We start from the raw sequence: 16684 nt of genomic DNA on the forward strand, positions 1-16684 counted from the left end.
AGTTGCTCTTAGTGAGCAATGGAACTTGGAAGGGAACACCATTGTTTGCCATCTTCAAAAGGAACTTGTAGCTCTGATACCACTTTGTTGGAATGAAAAACTTTATAAAGATGGAGAAAGTGTTTAAGTGTTTGAAGAGAAAGAAGCTTTGTGAAGAAGAAAGCTTTTATAACTTAGAAGATGATTCTTATTACTTAGATGATTCTTACAAACTTGGATACTTCTTGATGATTCAAAATGAAAGGGGAGTGGAGGTATTTATAGCCTCCAAAATACAAAATATCTTACATATTTTAATCCTAAATCTAGAGAATTCTACCATAATATCTAAGATTTTTTATTATAATTATCTAGATAATTCTATGAGAATATCTAGATTTTTATTCTAAGGAGGTGGAGGATAATTCTAGATATTGGACTAAGTTTGGACTAAAATGATTAGTAAATTATTAGCCCAAAATGTGATCCAAATCAAGTTTAACTTTCAACACACTGCTCCACAAAAATTCATGAAATAGAGGTATTTCCTAACAAAGAGAAAAAGCAAAAAAAACAGTTTCAGTGCTGGCAAAGTGTGAAGGATAAAGACGAGATTTCATAGTTTTCAGAGAATAAGTACCCTCAGATTCAGTGAAGGTGAGCTCTTCAACAGTTTTTTTATGGGAACATAATGTTCGTGAGAAGAATTCAATAATATAAGAGATGCCTCGGGCAAAAACAGCAGAAACAGTTGGATTCTTTGCCATGGTTCCTCAACTCCATTTTTCAGACACAGCAGCAGAAGCTTAATCCACTTTACTTGCTTATTCCTCGTACAATTCTACATCAAAAAGTTTTTAGTTAAAAAAGAAGCAATTTAACTTTGGAATAATAAATAACAAATCTGAGCAATGATCCTTTGCAAAACCAATCAATTAAAGAAAGGAGCGAAAAGGATTGTTACCAACAAAATAAAAACTTTTGCTAGCTAGCAGTTGCAATTACAAATCCTTTCTCATATTGTGTACAGTTTAAAATTACTAAAAGTACCATTTACTAAAGAAATGATAATACCTAGAGATTCTGAGGAGAACATCAGTAGACAAGTCAAAACAGGGAATGCATACAGATAAGTTAAACATAACTATTACCTCAAGAACATCCAGAAACATCTTAATAGTGTCATACGCCAATTTTCTCATCCCAAGATCTGCTGAAGACATGCTCACAAATGCAACTGCAAGCAAGCCTAAAATGGCGAATTCCAAAGGTTCAATATATCCTACGGACAATGAGTGTACTGAGAATCGCATGATGAAAGTCGGGTCATATCGTTCAATGTCCTCAACTATAGGCGAGAATTCCTACACATGGCAGAGGGACTAGTTTGAACAGTGTTTGAAAATGCAATGACAAGATTTTTTTAGCTGAATTAAAATTAAAGACAGGTAAACTTTTCATTTTTATTGAATTTTTTAGTGAAAATAATAGAAATTTAAATTTAAACTTATTAAAAACGTTTTTTCTTTTTTATTATTTTTTTAATGTTTAGGTATGAATATATGTATATATACATAACCCTAGGGTTTAATATTTAGGTATGAATATATGTATATATACATATGCATATGAGTAATAAATATGTATATGCGTAAGTATATATGTATGTATACGCGTAAGTATATATGTATGTATATGCGTAAGTATATATGTATGTATATGCGTAAGTATATAGGGTTTAGGTTTTAACCCTAGGGTTTAGGGTCTAGGTTTTACCCTAAGGTTTAGGGTTTAAGGTTTAATATATGTATACGTATATATGTATATATGTATATAAATGCGTAAGTATATAGGGTTTAGGGTATAACCCTAGGGTTAGGGTTAGGGTTTAAGGTTTAACCCTAGGGTTAGTGTTTAAGGTTTAACCCTAGGGTTAGGGTTTAAGGTTTAACCCTAGGGTTCGGGTTTAGGTTTTAACCCTAGGGTTTAGGGATTAGCTATGAATTATATAAATATATGCATATGAGTAATAAATATGTATGAATATGCATAAGTGTATTGGGTTTAGGGATTAATGTTTAGGTATGAGTATATGTATATATACATATGCATATGAGTAATAAATATGTATATGCGTAAGTATATATGTATGTATATGCGTAAGTATTATGTATGCATATGCGTAAGTATATAGGGATTAGGTTTTAACCCTAGGGTTTAGGGTCTAGGTTTTAACCCTAGGGTTTAGGGTTTAGATTTAAGGGTTTAAGGTTTAATATATGTATACATATATATGTATATATATGCGTAACTATATAGGGTTTAGGATAACCCTAGGGTTAGTGTTTAGGGTTTAACCCTAGGGTTTAGGGATTAGCTATGAATTATATAAATAAATGCATATGAGTAATAAATATGTATGAATATGCATAAGTATATTGGGTTTAGGTTTTAACCCTAGATTTAGGGTTTTTGTATGAATATGTTTATGTATATATGCATATGTATATGTATATAATATGTATATAAGTAAATATATAGGGTTTAGGGTTTAAGTTTTAATTCTAGGGTTTAGGGTATAGGTTTTAACCCTAGGGTTTAGGGTTTAGGTTTTAACCCTTGGGTTTAGAGTTTAGGTATGAATATATGTCTATATCTATGTTTATGCGTAAGTATATTGGGTTTAGGGTTTAACCGAAGGGTTTAGGGTTTAATATATGTATACGTATATATGCATATATGTTAGGGTTTAACGCTATTGTTAGGGTTTAGGTTAGGGTTTAGGGTTTAACGCTATTGTTAGGGTTTAGGATTTAGGGTTTAACGCTATTGTTAGGGTTTAGGTTAGGGTTTAGGGTTTACCCCTAGGGTTAGGGTTTAGGGTATAACCCTAGGGTTAGGGTTTAGGGTTTTACCCTAGGGTTATGGTTTAGGGTTTAACCCTACGGTTTAGGTTTGGGTTTAACCCTAGGGTTAGGGTTTAGGGTTTAATCCTAGGGTTTAGGGTTTAACCCTAGGGTTAGGGTTTAGGGTTTAACCCTAGGGTTAGGGTTTAGGGTTTAAGCCTAGGGTTAGGGTTTAGGGTTTAAGCCTAGGGTTAGGGTTTAGGTTAGGGTTTAAGCCTTAGGTTAGGGTTTAGGTTAGGGTTTAAGGTTTACCCCTAGAGTTAGGGTTTAGGGTTTAACCCAGAGTGTGGGTTTAACCCTAGGGTTTAGAGTTTTGGGTTTAGGGTTTAGGGTTTTGGGTTTACCCTATGGTTTAGGGTTTAGCTATGAATATAAGTATATAAATATATGCATATGAGTAATAAATATGTATGAATATGCATTAATATATAGGGTTTAGGGTTTGGGTTTTAACCCTAGAGTTTAGGGTTTAGGTATGAATATATGTATATATGTATGTATATGCGTAAGTATATAGGATTTAGGGTTTAGGTTTTAACCCTAGTGGTTTAGGGTTTGGGTTATGCATATGTATAGATGTATGTGTATGCGTAAATATATAGGGTTTAAGATTAATTCTAGGGTTTAGGGTTTAGGTATGAATATATGTATATGTATATTTATATATGAATATATGCATATGCGTAAGTATATATATATGTATGTATGCATAAATATATAGGGTTTAGGGTTTTTTTTGGGTTTAGGGTTTAAGTTTTAACCATAGGGGGTTTAGGGGGGATTTAGGATTTAGGTATGAATATATGTATATATATATGTATGTATATGCGTAAGTATATATGGTTTAGGCAAATAAATATGTATGTGTGTATGTAAAATATGCATGGTATATATATATGTATATGCGTCTGAATATATGCTTATATATATGAGCAAGTATATATATATATGTATATGTGTAAGTATATAGGGTTTATGGTTTAACCCATCGTTTAGGTGTTTCAACTCTAGGGCTTAATCCTAGCGTTAGGGTTTTAACCTTAGGATTTAGGGTTAGGTATGAATATATATGTATGTGTGTTGCGTGTTGCTCAAAAAATATATGTATATGGATAAGTACGTAGAGTTTAGGGTTTAGATAAATATATATATATATATGTTTTGACCAAAAAATATATATATATGTTTCTGTAAAATATATTTGTATATATATTTGCATAAGTATATAGGGTTTAGAGTTTAGGTTTTAATCCCGGAAGATTTTTTTTTAGTCAAACATTCATTCATAATTCAAAATAAACAAAGTTACTCAATTAGAGGAGGAGAGTTTACAAACAAACGTAGGGCTGATTTGGCTAAACCGTCCGCACATACGTTTGAAGCTCGAGGCGTAAAAGCAAAAGAAATAGATAAAAGGGAACTACTCAACACGCGGATGTCGTGGAGGATCCCTTGGAGCTCAGTGACAGAGGAATCTGTAGTGAGCAGAGAAATGAGACTACTAGAGTCTGAAAGACACCTCAGGTTGAGGAAGCCTAAATGGATTGCAGCCGAGATCGCAGTCTTCAGTGCTAGAGCTTCTGCCATTAGGACGGATTTGACATAGCCCCTTGCATCAGAACCTTGCGCCAGAAGCAATCCCGCCTTGTCTTTGAAAGTCCACCCCATCCCGCACTTCTTCGAGCTTGCATCCCAAGCACCATCTGTAAAACAGAGTAAGATAGAGGGATCGTTGCATATCATCGGTGGGGGGGGGGGGCTAGTTTAGTCGTAGCTTTTAACGTGCTGAGGGGTTGAGCCCAACTCCATTCTCGTGCATCTCGGATAGCTTTGTTGAGGACCTACAGCTCTGTATAGGTCTTGTCTTCGAACAGGAGCTGGTTTCTGCTAGTCTATAGATTCCATAATACCCATGGGTATAACGGCTGCGAGACACCCGAAGGAGGTAGATTGATAATACGCTTGCTGCTTTCAAGAAGTTGTGGGATTGTTGCAGTGGAACTGAGGGACTTTTGAAGAGCGGGCAAGAGATCCCACACTTTTGCAGCAAAAGGGCAATGAAAGAACACATGGATTTCACTTTCTCTTCCTCCACACCGCTTACACTCCCCATTGACATTAATGCCTCTTCGTACCAGAGCGTCACCCACCGATAAGGCTTTGTGTGATAGTTTCCACATAAAGAGCTTTAGCTTAGGAGATGTTGCTATGCTCCAGACACACGTTTTCCAGTTAAAGTGGTGTAGAGCCTCTTCTGTTTCTTGACAAGTACCATGTTGTTTTGCCAGCGCATAACCCGACTTTGTGGTATATGATCCCGACTTCTCAGGCAGCCACACCAAGGTGTCTTGCATCTCAAAGGCACTAGGCTGTAACAGTCGGATTGTATCCTCATACTGAGGTAGGTGGGCTCTTATGGCGCTAACATTCCACTCTCCCGTTGAGGGAAGAATGAGGTCTTGCACCGTCAGATCTTGATCTTGGAAATTTGGAGGTCCAATGGGACGTGATACTTCACCCGTTGAGAGCCAATTTTCATTCCACACATTGATGTCCTTTCCTGTGCCCACTGCCCAGCCTAATCCCCTCTTAATTACTTCTCGGCCAGCTAGAATTCCTCTCCAACCGTGTGACATGGCTCCCGAGGAAGAGCATGAGAGGAGATCGTTCTGTCGGCAATACTTTCCTAATAGGATCTGGCCAAGTAGCGAATCAGGATGCTTGAGTAAGCGCCAAGCGAGTTTTGCTAGGAGAGCATCATTGAAGTGTTCAATATCGCAAAAGCCTAGTCCACCAGCATTCTTCGGCATCGTGAGCTTCTCCCATGATACCCAACAAAGTCGCCTTATCTCCGGTTTTAGGTCCCACCAAAACCAAGTCAAGACTGATTGTATCTGCTTACAGAGGGACTGTGGAAGATTAAAGCAGGACATCGCATACGACGGTATCATAACTAGGACGTACTTTAGCAAGACCAATTTTCCAGCCCCCGAGAGAAGTTTGGAGCTCCAGCTATGGGCCCTTTGGCGGATCCGGTCAACTATCATTGAGAAGATATCCCGTTTCTTCCTACCAAAGTCGTCCGATAAGCCAAGGTACTTTCCAATGCCACCTTCATTCGCAATCCCAAGGGCATTCTTCACATTATCTTTGGTGGCCGGGAGCGTTTTAAAGGAGAAAGTAATTGCAGACTTGGTCCGGTTAATACATTGCCCGGAGGCAGCTTCATAACGGTTAAGGATGGACATCAGTTCAGTACAACTATCTCTGTCCGATCTACAGAAAAACATCGTATCATCTGCGAATAAGAGATGGTTTATCGCCGGATATCCGCGAGCCACCTTGATCCCCGCTAAAGTACCCCGGTCTTGAGCCTGGTTACATAGGCCCGATAAGACTTCCGTGCAAAGGATAAAGAGGTACGGGGACAACGGGTCTCCTTGCCGTAACCCACAAGATGGTAACACGCCTCCTTGAGGTGCTCCGTTGATCAGGAACGTGTAAGAAACGGAGGAGACACACTCCATAATCCAAGAGACCCACATACTGTGAAATCCAAATCTTGTCAACACCTCGCGAAGAAAATCCCATTCAATCCGGTCATAGGCCTTACTCATATCGGTCTTGACCGCCATTGAACACCGTTGTCGGGCCGCCGAAGTTCGAAGATAATAAAAGATCTCGTGAGTGATAAGGACGTTGTCGGCTATGGCCCTTCCGGGGACAAAGGCCGACTGATGTCGCGAGATAAGCTGATCCAGAAGCGGTTGAAGACGTTTGGTGAGGATCTTCGCGATGATCTTATAATGAGTGGTGCAAAGAGCGATAGGTCTATAGTCGGCCACTCGTTTCGGTCCGTCTATCTTTGGGATGAGGCGGACATGTGTCTCATTCTGCCTGCGGTTTAGCACATCAGGTCTAAGCGGATATCGTTTGATACATCAGGTCCAATGATGTCCCAGAAGGACTGATAAAAACCCGCGGAAAAACCATCCAGACCTGGAGCTTTGTCCACCTTGATCGAGAACACTGCAGTCTTAATCTCGTCGTCAGTTGGAGAAGCTATAAGGGTCCGATTCATTTTCGTGGTTACCTTTGGTGAGAGAGCTTTCTGAACTACACGCAGGTCACCGCAAGACTTGGAAGAGAAAATGTCCTGATAGAATTTAGAAATGGTCTGGACAATCTGCAGTTCATCAAACACAGCGACGCCATTCTCATTCTCAATAACAGAGAAATTATTTTGAGCTCTCCTCCCTCGGGTCACCGCATGGAAGAAACTTGAATTTATATCTCCGCTGTTTAGCCATTGAATGCGGCTGCGTTGCCGCCAGAACTGCTCTTCCTCTTCAAACGCCTTAATCAAAGTTTGTTGCAGCGAAGAGATGAGGTTTTGGTCGGGAGGGCTGGCTGAGAGAGCATCTTCAAACTCCACTTGTGTGGTTTGGATAAGCGCTTTGCTGTTAAGATTTTGAAGCTTCGTCCATTCCACAATCTTTTGCTTGACGCGCCCTATCTTAGCCAAGACAGAGTCGAAAGGTTGGTTCTGCCAAGCTTCCGCGACCAGGTTTCTGATCTCGGGCTTCTCCCGGAGTCTCCTGTCAAAACGGAAGACCCCTTTCTTCTTCAGGAGATTAGTGTCAAATAGAGTTACCACCGGCCTATGATCAGAACCCTCAAACCGGTGGTATTCACATCTGCCCATAGGGAACATTTCATTCTAGGCCAAGTTTGCCATAGCACGGTCAAGCCTGGATTGAATGAAATGACTGTAGCGCGTGCCTCGCCACGAAAGCGAGTTACCGGAGTGTTGGAGATCCCAAATACCATGCTGGGTAACGAAGCTACGAAAGGCTAGGAAGGAGCCTTCCCATCGCAAGGGCCCGCCAATCTTTTCCGAGTTATTTAATAGGTCGTTGAAGTCTCCTGTGATCAGCCAAGCCTCTTGCCGTTGACCGCCCAGTTCTGAAAGTTTGTTCCAGAAAGCCGTTCTTTGCTCTTTGCGGGGGGCTCCATAGACATACGAGACAAAGAAGGTTTTATTATGATTTGTGATACAAGTGTTGATAATGTTGGGTGAAGAGTACAACACATCGAGATGAACACTTGATTTCCAAGAGAGGGCGAGGCCTCCACTGAGCCCATCGGGAGGGACCGTAAAATGATTGGAGTACGCAGAGCTTCTATAAGTGTTGAGGACAGTTTCATCTTGGTTCTTTGTCTCCATAAGGAACATGATGTCGGCGGAGAGTTTAGATCGTATCTCCCGGAGCCGGCGAACTGTCAGTGGGTTCCTTATACCCTGACAGTTCCAGCTCACACTCGCTAAGGAAGAGAGTCTGGAGCTGTCCGAAAATCCTCCTTCTTCTTTGTTATAGCGGGGATTAAGACAGCTGCTGGTTGCGATGACGCTTTTCCCTTTCCTTCAGCTTTGGAATCAAGTATCAGTTTACGCTTTGGGGAGCTCTGTGCCTTAGTTACTCGACGTTTGTTGAGACTGATGCCTTGAACCGGGCTGCGGATCGTCCTCTTCTTAGCTGGGGTTTTTGCGATTTTCTTCTTCCCAGTTCCTCTTAGCGTCATTCGCGTAGACGGAGCTTCCGGGGTCTGGTAAGGAAACATTTCTTCCAGGTATTGGATGTCAACCTCATGTAACCTTCCAGACTCTGAATTTGCAACTCTATTATGGAGTAGAGGGACCCTAGTGGGGGGAGTGGAGATGCGAGCCAACGCTGAGCGTCTTTCTCCCATTGAGGCATTAATGTCTCTCCATCACACAATCGCTCGAGAGCTGAGCGTCTTGCAGATGGAGTTGCAGACTTTTCACCAGCGGGTCGGGGCGTGCCCTGTGGCGTGATGTTAGGTGAAGTAATCCGCTCACGTGGTGGGAGGGGAGATGGTGTGTGAGACACTTGAGATTGGACCGAGTTAGAGTGTCCTCCATTCTCCCGATCTCTTGAGACAGGGCGCCAAACATTCTTAACTGGGGGATTTGCTGAGTGCATTCCACGGGATCTGAGAGAGACATCCGAGCTCTCTCTAATGGGTGGTAGTCTATAAGTAGGCTCTCTGGATCTTGTTCTGTGTCTTTCTCTGTTTTCGTTTGCAGAGAATGATCTGTCAGGTAGGTGCTCTCTGCGACCATCGTAGTGATGATTGCGATTCTCAGGGCGCTCGTTATAATAGCCTTGGTTGCCCTGAGAGTGATCAGTTCTCCTATGATTCCTCGAATCCTCGTAGGGTGATCAGTTCTCCTATGATTCCTCGAATCCTCGTAGGGTGTGAACCTTGCTTGTTTGCGATTATCAGCTCTCCTTCTGTTTTCCTCGATACGTTCCAACGTACGTCTTTGGGAGATTCCCAAGTTCTGGTCTGAAGTATTTCGGCTGGTAGTCCTTGAGGGGGTCTTTGACTTCATGAGACATAGAGAGACATGAGAAGCAGTGCTTGTCAAGCTTCTCATATTCGAGCTCAACTTGTTTAGTTTCACCCTCTAGGCTAATATCGAGGAACTTTTCCAGGGGTTTGAGGCCATTAATATGGACCCTAACCCTTCCTTTTACCACATCAGTAGCTTCAACCAGTCCTAGACCTTCGCCAATGGCTTCTAGAGCCTCCTTAGTCCAGTAGTGGAGGGGAATGCCATGAATGGTTATCGAAAAGGGGATGAAGGCTGGGAACTGGTCAGAGACAATGGGCTCCCAACGCTGGAGGATGAACATCCATCTTTTAAAGTGGTAAGGTGCTTGGGATAGAATGGCTTGTAGGTCTTGTTCCGACTCGAAGGTGAACTGGAACAGTAGGGTTCCAAGGTCTATGCCTGTAAAGGAGCCTACAAATTGCCAATGTTGGAGAAAGAAGTCCACAAGGCCTCTGGTCTTCTGGATTGCAGGGTTAGTAACTCTCCCTATGAGGGTAAACTTGTGTTCATCAATCAGATTTGCTCGATTAATGGCTGGGATCTTAATCGGGGCTTTCTTCTCTTGTCGAGGGGAGGATGAGAGCCATTTTTCCTTTTCCATATGAGAGAAACATCGAGCCATCGTTGTATGTGAAGAGTAAACTGATAAGGATCCTTAGTGAAAAGGTATTGTGGCGAGAGGGACTGTACTTCGACAGTAGGCTTGTAGCAGCGAGGACTTGGGGATGCGTTCGAAGAAGAACCTTAGTGGAAGGTAGTTGGAAGAGAACCAGACTGTACTCCGACAGTAAACCCCAGCGGCAGGGTAGGGAATTTCATACAGATCTACCTGGGAACCATGACTGGTTCCATCAGGGGTCTGTTGTATCGGTTGAAGACTGTAGAAATCGAAAGTTTTTGAATTCCGGTTTCAGGGAGATGGAAAACAAGGCAGGTGCAGCGGAAGCCAGGTAGATAACGGTGGAAAACCACGTGGTGGAAAAGACAAACCAGGTTTCTTGGAGGAGAACAAGGTAGATATCAGTCGCTGTCACGTCTTGGAGAAAGTGCCCGAGAGAGAACACTTGATAAATTGTAGTGACTCAACCCCGGAGGATTTAATCCTACGTTTAGGGTTTAATCCTATATATATACGCCTATATACATATGTATAGGTAAATGTGTGTATATGTATATATGTGTGTAAAATATGTATATGTGTATATATATACATCTATATCTATATGATTATATGTATATGTGTAAGTATATATGTATGTATGTGTATACGAGTACATAGGGTTTAACAAATGATTCAAGAAATTATTTATTACTTGATTAATTAATAATATAAACTTATGTGTGAAAACAAATAAAACATATTATTGTATTATCGAGATTAGGGTTTTCCCGGACTATCCCTAAATCAGACAAATATATTTACATATAATATATAAAATACATAAATTATGGTTAATTTATATAAAAAAATATTTTATATTGAATTTAAAATACTCGAACCTTAAATTTAAAGCGGTTGTCTTTTGATTATAAACTATATATATAGGATGAAGAAGATGAAAATTAATAAAAAGTTAGTTAAAACTGTAACCTAAATATTTATTTATTTGACATATTTGAATTCTCATGAAAATACATTATTATAATTACTATTGATCTAAACTTATGCATTCATAGTTTCAATTAAAAAAATCAACAAATAGTCATTACTTATATATTTTTTTCTCTTTTCTAATTGGACAACTCCAAATTTATCAAAATTTCACAGTCATTATCATTTTTAGTGTTGCTTAAATAGTAAGTTTAATATGTAAATCACTTTATCAAAAATATATGGTAAATCAAATAGGAATGACAAATTGAAAGTGTTCGTTGCAATTAAAAAACACTAATAATTAATATTTTAATAAAGATTTTGAGTGATACTACAAAACATTACAAAATGTTTCACAAAAAATTAGTTGTAACAAACTGATGTCTTAGATGAAAATTGATTTAAGGAAAAAAAAATTTTCCTTTTAAAGTTTAATAACTTAGTGAAGAATCAGTCTTTCAATCTAGCATTGGTTGAAAAAAATGTTTTTTTGAAAATTGAGAAATTGTTGAAAACTCGTGAACGACAAAGTAAACGAATGATTAGTAAGAAGACATAGCCTAGATATTCTGGAGAAAAGAAATTTAATATGTAACAAGTTCTTTATCATATAATATAAGAGATTTTGTTTAATTATTTTTTAGGAGATAAATAAAAGTTTCATATTTAAATAAACACAATCTTCATATCTTATCATTTTTTCTTATTACTCATAAATTTCTTTTATTTTAAGACATTAAACTAATTATGTTTTGTGTAAATGTTGCAAATGTTATAAGTTTATATTAGGTATATAAAACAAATTTTCATCCATATAAAAGTGAATAATATATTATATTACTTTTCTATAAAATCTGTATATTTTTAAAATATGATTTTGCTTACTTGAATATCCAAAAGACATAAAAACAACCAATACTATGTACTTATTTAGAAACAATTAAAACTACAATCAATCTTAAATTTTGATTATAAAAAATGAAAACACCCGTGCGTCTCAAAGTCTAGTATATATTTTATAATCAAAAGACAACCACTTTAAATTTAAGGTTCGAGCATTTTAAATTCAATATAGAATATTTTTTTTTTATATATGTATTTTATATATTATATGTAAATATATTTGTCCGATCCGGAGGTTGCCTGGAAAAACCCCTAGTCTCGATAATACAATGATATGTTTTATTTGTTTTTACACATAAGTTTATATTATTAATTAATCAAGTAATAGATAATTTCCTTTTAAAAGTTTGAAAAGAAAAAAACGGTTCCTAAAAAAGAGAGTGGAGAATGTACCTCTCACCAAAAGGAACATTTGCCAAACAATACAGACTCGCCATTCCTCATCATCTGGTTCTCGTCTTCATCCTTGCCACTTTCCTTTGAAACAGTCTCTGCCTCTGTGAAGGAAACATTTAAATAGTCAAACAAAAGTCAACCCCTGTCCAAAACCTGATTCAGATTCTTTTGTTTATTTTCTGATGAAAATTTGATGCTTACGTAATGATTCTCGATGAACTGCTCCAATTCGAATCGGCGACTAGGGGTTGTGGCGTTTAGACCGCCGCCGATGCAAACGGTTTCTCCACCGCTCGAGAGAAAGACCTCAAAAAGAAATTTCTTCCTTGGACAGTCAAAATCGACTTGATGGACCCACAAGACGGACAGCTCTGAGAAGCAGAGAACGGAGCTCACTGCCTCCGACGGATCTAGAAGCTTGGAACGGAAAACGAGGTAGCTGAGCTGGGAAGAACCAGAGGAAGACTTGAAGCTCAACCTCACCGTTCAGCTTCATCTCCTCGCCGCAGGTCTCAGCTTCATCCGCCAGCAGATCTGGCCGGGAAAAGGCTTCGAGGCCAGAAAAGCTCCCAAGAGCAAACAATGTCGGAGATGAGAAGCTAATGATGAAGAAGAGCAAAAAAAAAAAAAGATAAGAGAAGAGACCCGCCACCGGCGGCGGAGAGCTGCTGGTGACGGTGAACGGAAGGTGCAAATCTGTTTTGGTTTTGGTTTTTTCGAGAGAGTGAGAGAGAAATTGACCAAATTAAATTAAAAAATGGACAAGTAGCCGTTACAAACGGAGTGGGTCCTTGCCTCCAAAAGGTTTACGGATTAAAGGAGAAAGTTAATGTCAAAAGTAAGATTTTCACTTTACTTCACTCCACAGTCCACACAGTTGTATTGTCGTACCTAATTAATTAGTCATCTCAGTGAGTGAATCAATCTCTCGTTACAAGTTTTGTATGTAAAGACTGCTGGATCTTTGACGACCATTTCTAGTTTCATAACCTAGTTCTTGTCATAGTTGTTGGGGTTAGTAGGCCTGGGCACGGATCGGATATCCGGGTTTTTGAAGGTATTTATGATTTGCTTCGTACGTCACGGATATCTAATTTTTCGATTTGCTTTGCTTCGGAAAAATACGGATATTCGGAAAAACGGATATCCAGAAAATAAATAAATATTTGCGAATATTTACGAATACTTACGGATATCACATATGTTTTTAATCTTAAAAATCTGATACAAATTTGTTTTGTAAGATATTTTTCGCATGATATATATGATAAAAATTAAAAAAGTAGTGAATCTACATATTTTGTAAAATTTTTGAACTTAGTTAACAATTATAATAACACAAAACTCAAGAAAAAAAATATAACTGTCATAAATGTGCTCTCTTCATTTTATGTAATACTTTATATAAATAATAATGTGAATAGAATTTATCAAATCATATGTTAGAATAATAATTATATAATTTTATACATTAAAAACTTTAAATATATGTATTTATATATTGCCGGATCGAATCGGATATCCGCTACCCAAAATTTTAATATTTGTGATTTGCTTCGATTTTAATGGATATTGATTTTTAGTATTTTCTTTGCTTCGAAAGTTTACGGATATCCGGAATTTTTGGATCGGATCGAAACGAATAACGAATTGAATCAAATTTAACGGATAAAATGCCCAGCCCTAAGGGTTAGATCCTGAATTGAATTTCTTTCTTTCTTTTTTTTTTTTCTATAATGAACAGGTGCTTCCTTCCAATCGTGTCTGAAGTAGTAATACTTTTGGCTTTCATGTTCTTTGCCTCTGACGGTTTTGTAATGGAATCTGAAAATATTCTTAATTTAAGCAGTTTTCATTTTCAGATTATCAGGGATTTTACTTTTGGAAACTCAGCGCAACACATGAATCTTCTACTGAAATCGAACAGGAAAAAGCTGATGATTAAGAGTCTTTAACATATGCATTTGGGGGAAATGATAGATCAAAATTTAATGTGACCCTTTTGTATGTTTTAAATTTCTGCTTCAATAGTTCTTATTCTGATTATATGTATGTATCTGCTAAGGATGATGGGCTTCTCTCTTGTAGGCTTGCATAAATTTCCCAATAAAAGTGGATTGAACGTTTTATACTCGTTGAAACCAAAACATCTTATCTTCTGACTGATAACCGCCACTATCCTTTCTATCTTTGGAGGAAAAACTATCATTGCTCATTGGTTGATGAAATACATGCTAGTCCCGGTTTACGTCTACTCCTGGTTCTCAATCCTAACTTTACTAGGTATGTTCAAACCATTTTTGTGTGAGACGGTTTTTTATCTTCCTTTTTTTTTGCATTGTGAATTTGACTTTGGTTCTGTCTCAATCCGACAGCAAAAACCCGAAGGAAGATCTGGGTGTTGGTCTATTTCTTAGCTACATGTGCTGTACTTGTTCCTACGCCATTGATCGAGTTCAGATATTACACCGTACCGTTTTATATCTTCATGCTTCACTCATGTGTCAGAAGCAGCGTTGCATCACTTGGCTTCTCAATGGAACGATTTTTGTCTGTATCAATGTGTTTACAATGGAAATGTTCTTGTTTAGACCATTCAAGTGGAGCCATGAGGATGGTGTCCAAAGGTTTATTTGGTAGGGACAAAGGTTTATACTCTTTTGTTGTTAATATACTGTTAGTTTCCTCAGAAACTGGCGAGTTCATAACACTTTCTGGTTCGAACTACTTGAAATGCTGATTCACCAACTACACCCATTTAGATTAACCGCTCTTGCCGCTACTGAAATGTTGTGTTTCTTTCTTATATTGAATTTAAGCTCTGCACAAAAATAAAATTTACATACGTAAAATGAGCTTGTGAATTGTGATAATAGAAGTTAGTTGTATTCTCCTACTTGTGTGTTTATTAAAAAAATGATTTAACTAATTTTAGTATAGGAAATCGTCTCAGAGCGTGGTCCTACGTATGTGAAATTGTGATTGAAAATGAAAATGTTGATGTCTTACACATTACCAACTATTTATTTCCGATAAGAGAAGACTATGTAATGGTCACCTGATAAGGAAAAGCAAAGTGGATGGTTTATGTGTGTGAGAATGTTTGGTGAGTCAATGTGGAAGAGAAATTCCAAAGTCTTGGGAGCAGAGCTTTGCACTATTTTGTCAGAAATAGATACAGTCACATTTTTAGGAGCAAACGTGTGCTTTTTTCTTTTGATACATTGATACATTCCTAATGTTTTAGCAGTTTTACCAAACTTAGAAAATGGCGAACAGTTCATCTATTTTAGCTTAAATCTCATAATATTTGTAACATTGCTCTCTTAATAAATATGATTGATCATACTAGAAAATTAAAGTTTAACTAGGTGAGAGTTGTGACTATTATCTTATTGTTAGAACAAAAAAAAAAATCTAAAACATATATGTAAAATGCAGATCATATATGATATATGTGTAACATTGCTCTCTTAATCACATGATTGGTTCCGATAAATAATTTTGAGGAGAAAAATAGAAAGAGACAACTTTTTGACTTATGATAGTCACAAATATAATTTATAAAATATATTTTTTTATCTTTATGACCGAGTATGATGAAATACATCTTCATATTGACATTCATAATATGAATCTTGAAAAAGTAACATTTTGTATATTTTCGTGAACAAGAACAGAAAGGCAAAAGTCTTTGTGAAAGTAAAAGAAGATATTTTTATTGGAAGTCTGAGAGGAAAGACGTTTGATTTCAAAACAGCGAGTATGATGGATAATTTGATAGATCATATGTCAAATGAGGTTTTTATCTAACCATTGACAAAGCGTCCCGAACGCGTCTTTCCACATTTTCAGATCAAAAGAAACTGATACAAACCTTTGGGACTTACAGGCTTTTTAGGTTTTAAATAGTTTGAATTTTAAAACAAAGTTCTTGAGGAATATAATATATCCATGAAAAATGTGGGAATTATTTTCTAAAAAGAAGTTAAACGCATGGAATTTTTTAAAATGAAGTATACACACACCGAGACACGTATGTATTATATATAGTCTTGACATTGGGATCTTCTAGATCTAACATACTGATTATTTCAACAACGTACGTATTCAATCGTCTATAGTAAAGAGTTGCAGACTCATCAGTCATTTGTTGTGTTGCTGTTGATATTAAATTGTAAGTACTGTAGTTAGAAACCTAGAATATGAGATAGAAAGAATACTTGCGGTTTTTGATAAAGTTCTATTATATCAAGCGAAGAGAAAAAGATTTGATTTACAAGGAAACCAAGAAAAGCCAAAGATATGTATATGCCCACTTTGGTTCGCTTTTTGTTCACTAAACTATTTAGGTAAAAATAAATACATCAAATGAAAAATATTGTGAGAAAAATTCAAATAGGAAAAAGAATAAAACAAACCGAGTTATTGAAATTAGTTCTTCAAAGGATTCAATTCATGAAAAAATAATAACAATATTCACAT

The 16684-nt window shown here is 37.4% G+C and overlaps 2 protein-coding genes across 2 annotated transcripts; both read right to left on the bottom strand.

The window, feature by feature from the left end:
• Positions 1-4190: 4190 nt before the first annotated feature.
• On the bottom strand, positions 4191-6520 carry LOC111203903. Its single transcript, XM_022698038.1, has 2 exons — positions 4846-6520; positions 4191-4588 (listed from the first exon to the last, which is right to left on the bottom strand). The coding sequence occupies exons 1-2, from the start codon at positions 6518-6520 to the stop codon at positions 4191-4193; spliced, it is 2073 nt and encodes a 690-aa protein (XP_022553759.1).
• Positions 6521-9190: 2670 nt separating this feature from the next.
• On the bottom strand, positions 9191-9928 carry LOC111204677 (uncharacterized protein At4g02000-like). Its single transcript, XM_022699923.2, has one exon. The coding sequence runs from the start codon at positions 9926-9928 to the stop codon at positions 9191-9193; it is 738 nt and encodes a 245-aa protein (XP_022555644.2).
• Positions 9929-16684: the final 6756 nt, after the last annotated feature.

This window comes from Brassica napus, chromosome C3 (genome assembly GCF_020379485.1).
Source record: "Brassica napus cultivar Da-Ae chromosome C3, Da-Ae, whole genome shotgun sequence".
NCBI classification, from domain to species: Eukaryota; Viridiplantae; Streptophyta; class Magnoliopsida; order Brassicales; family Brassicaceae; genus Brassica; species Brassica napus.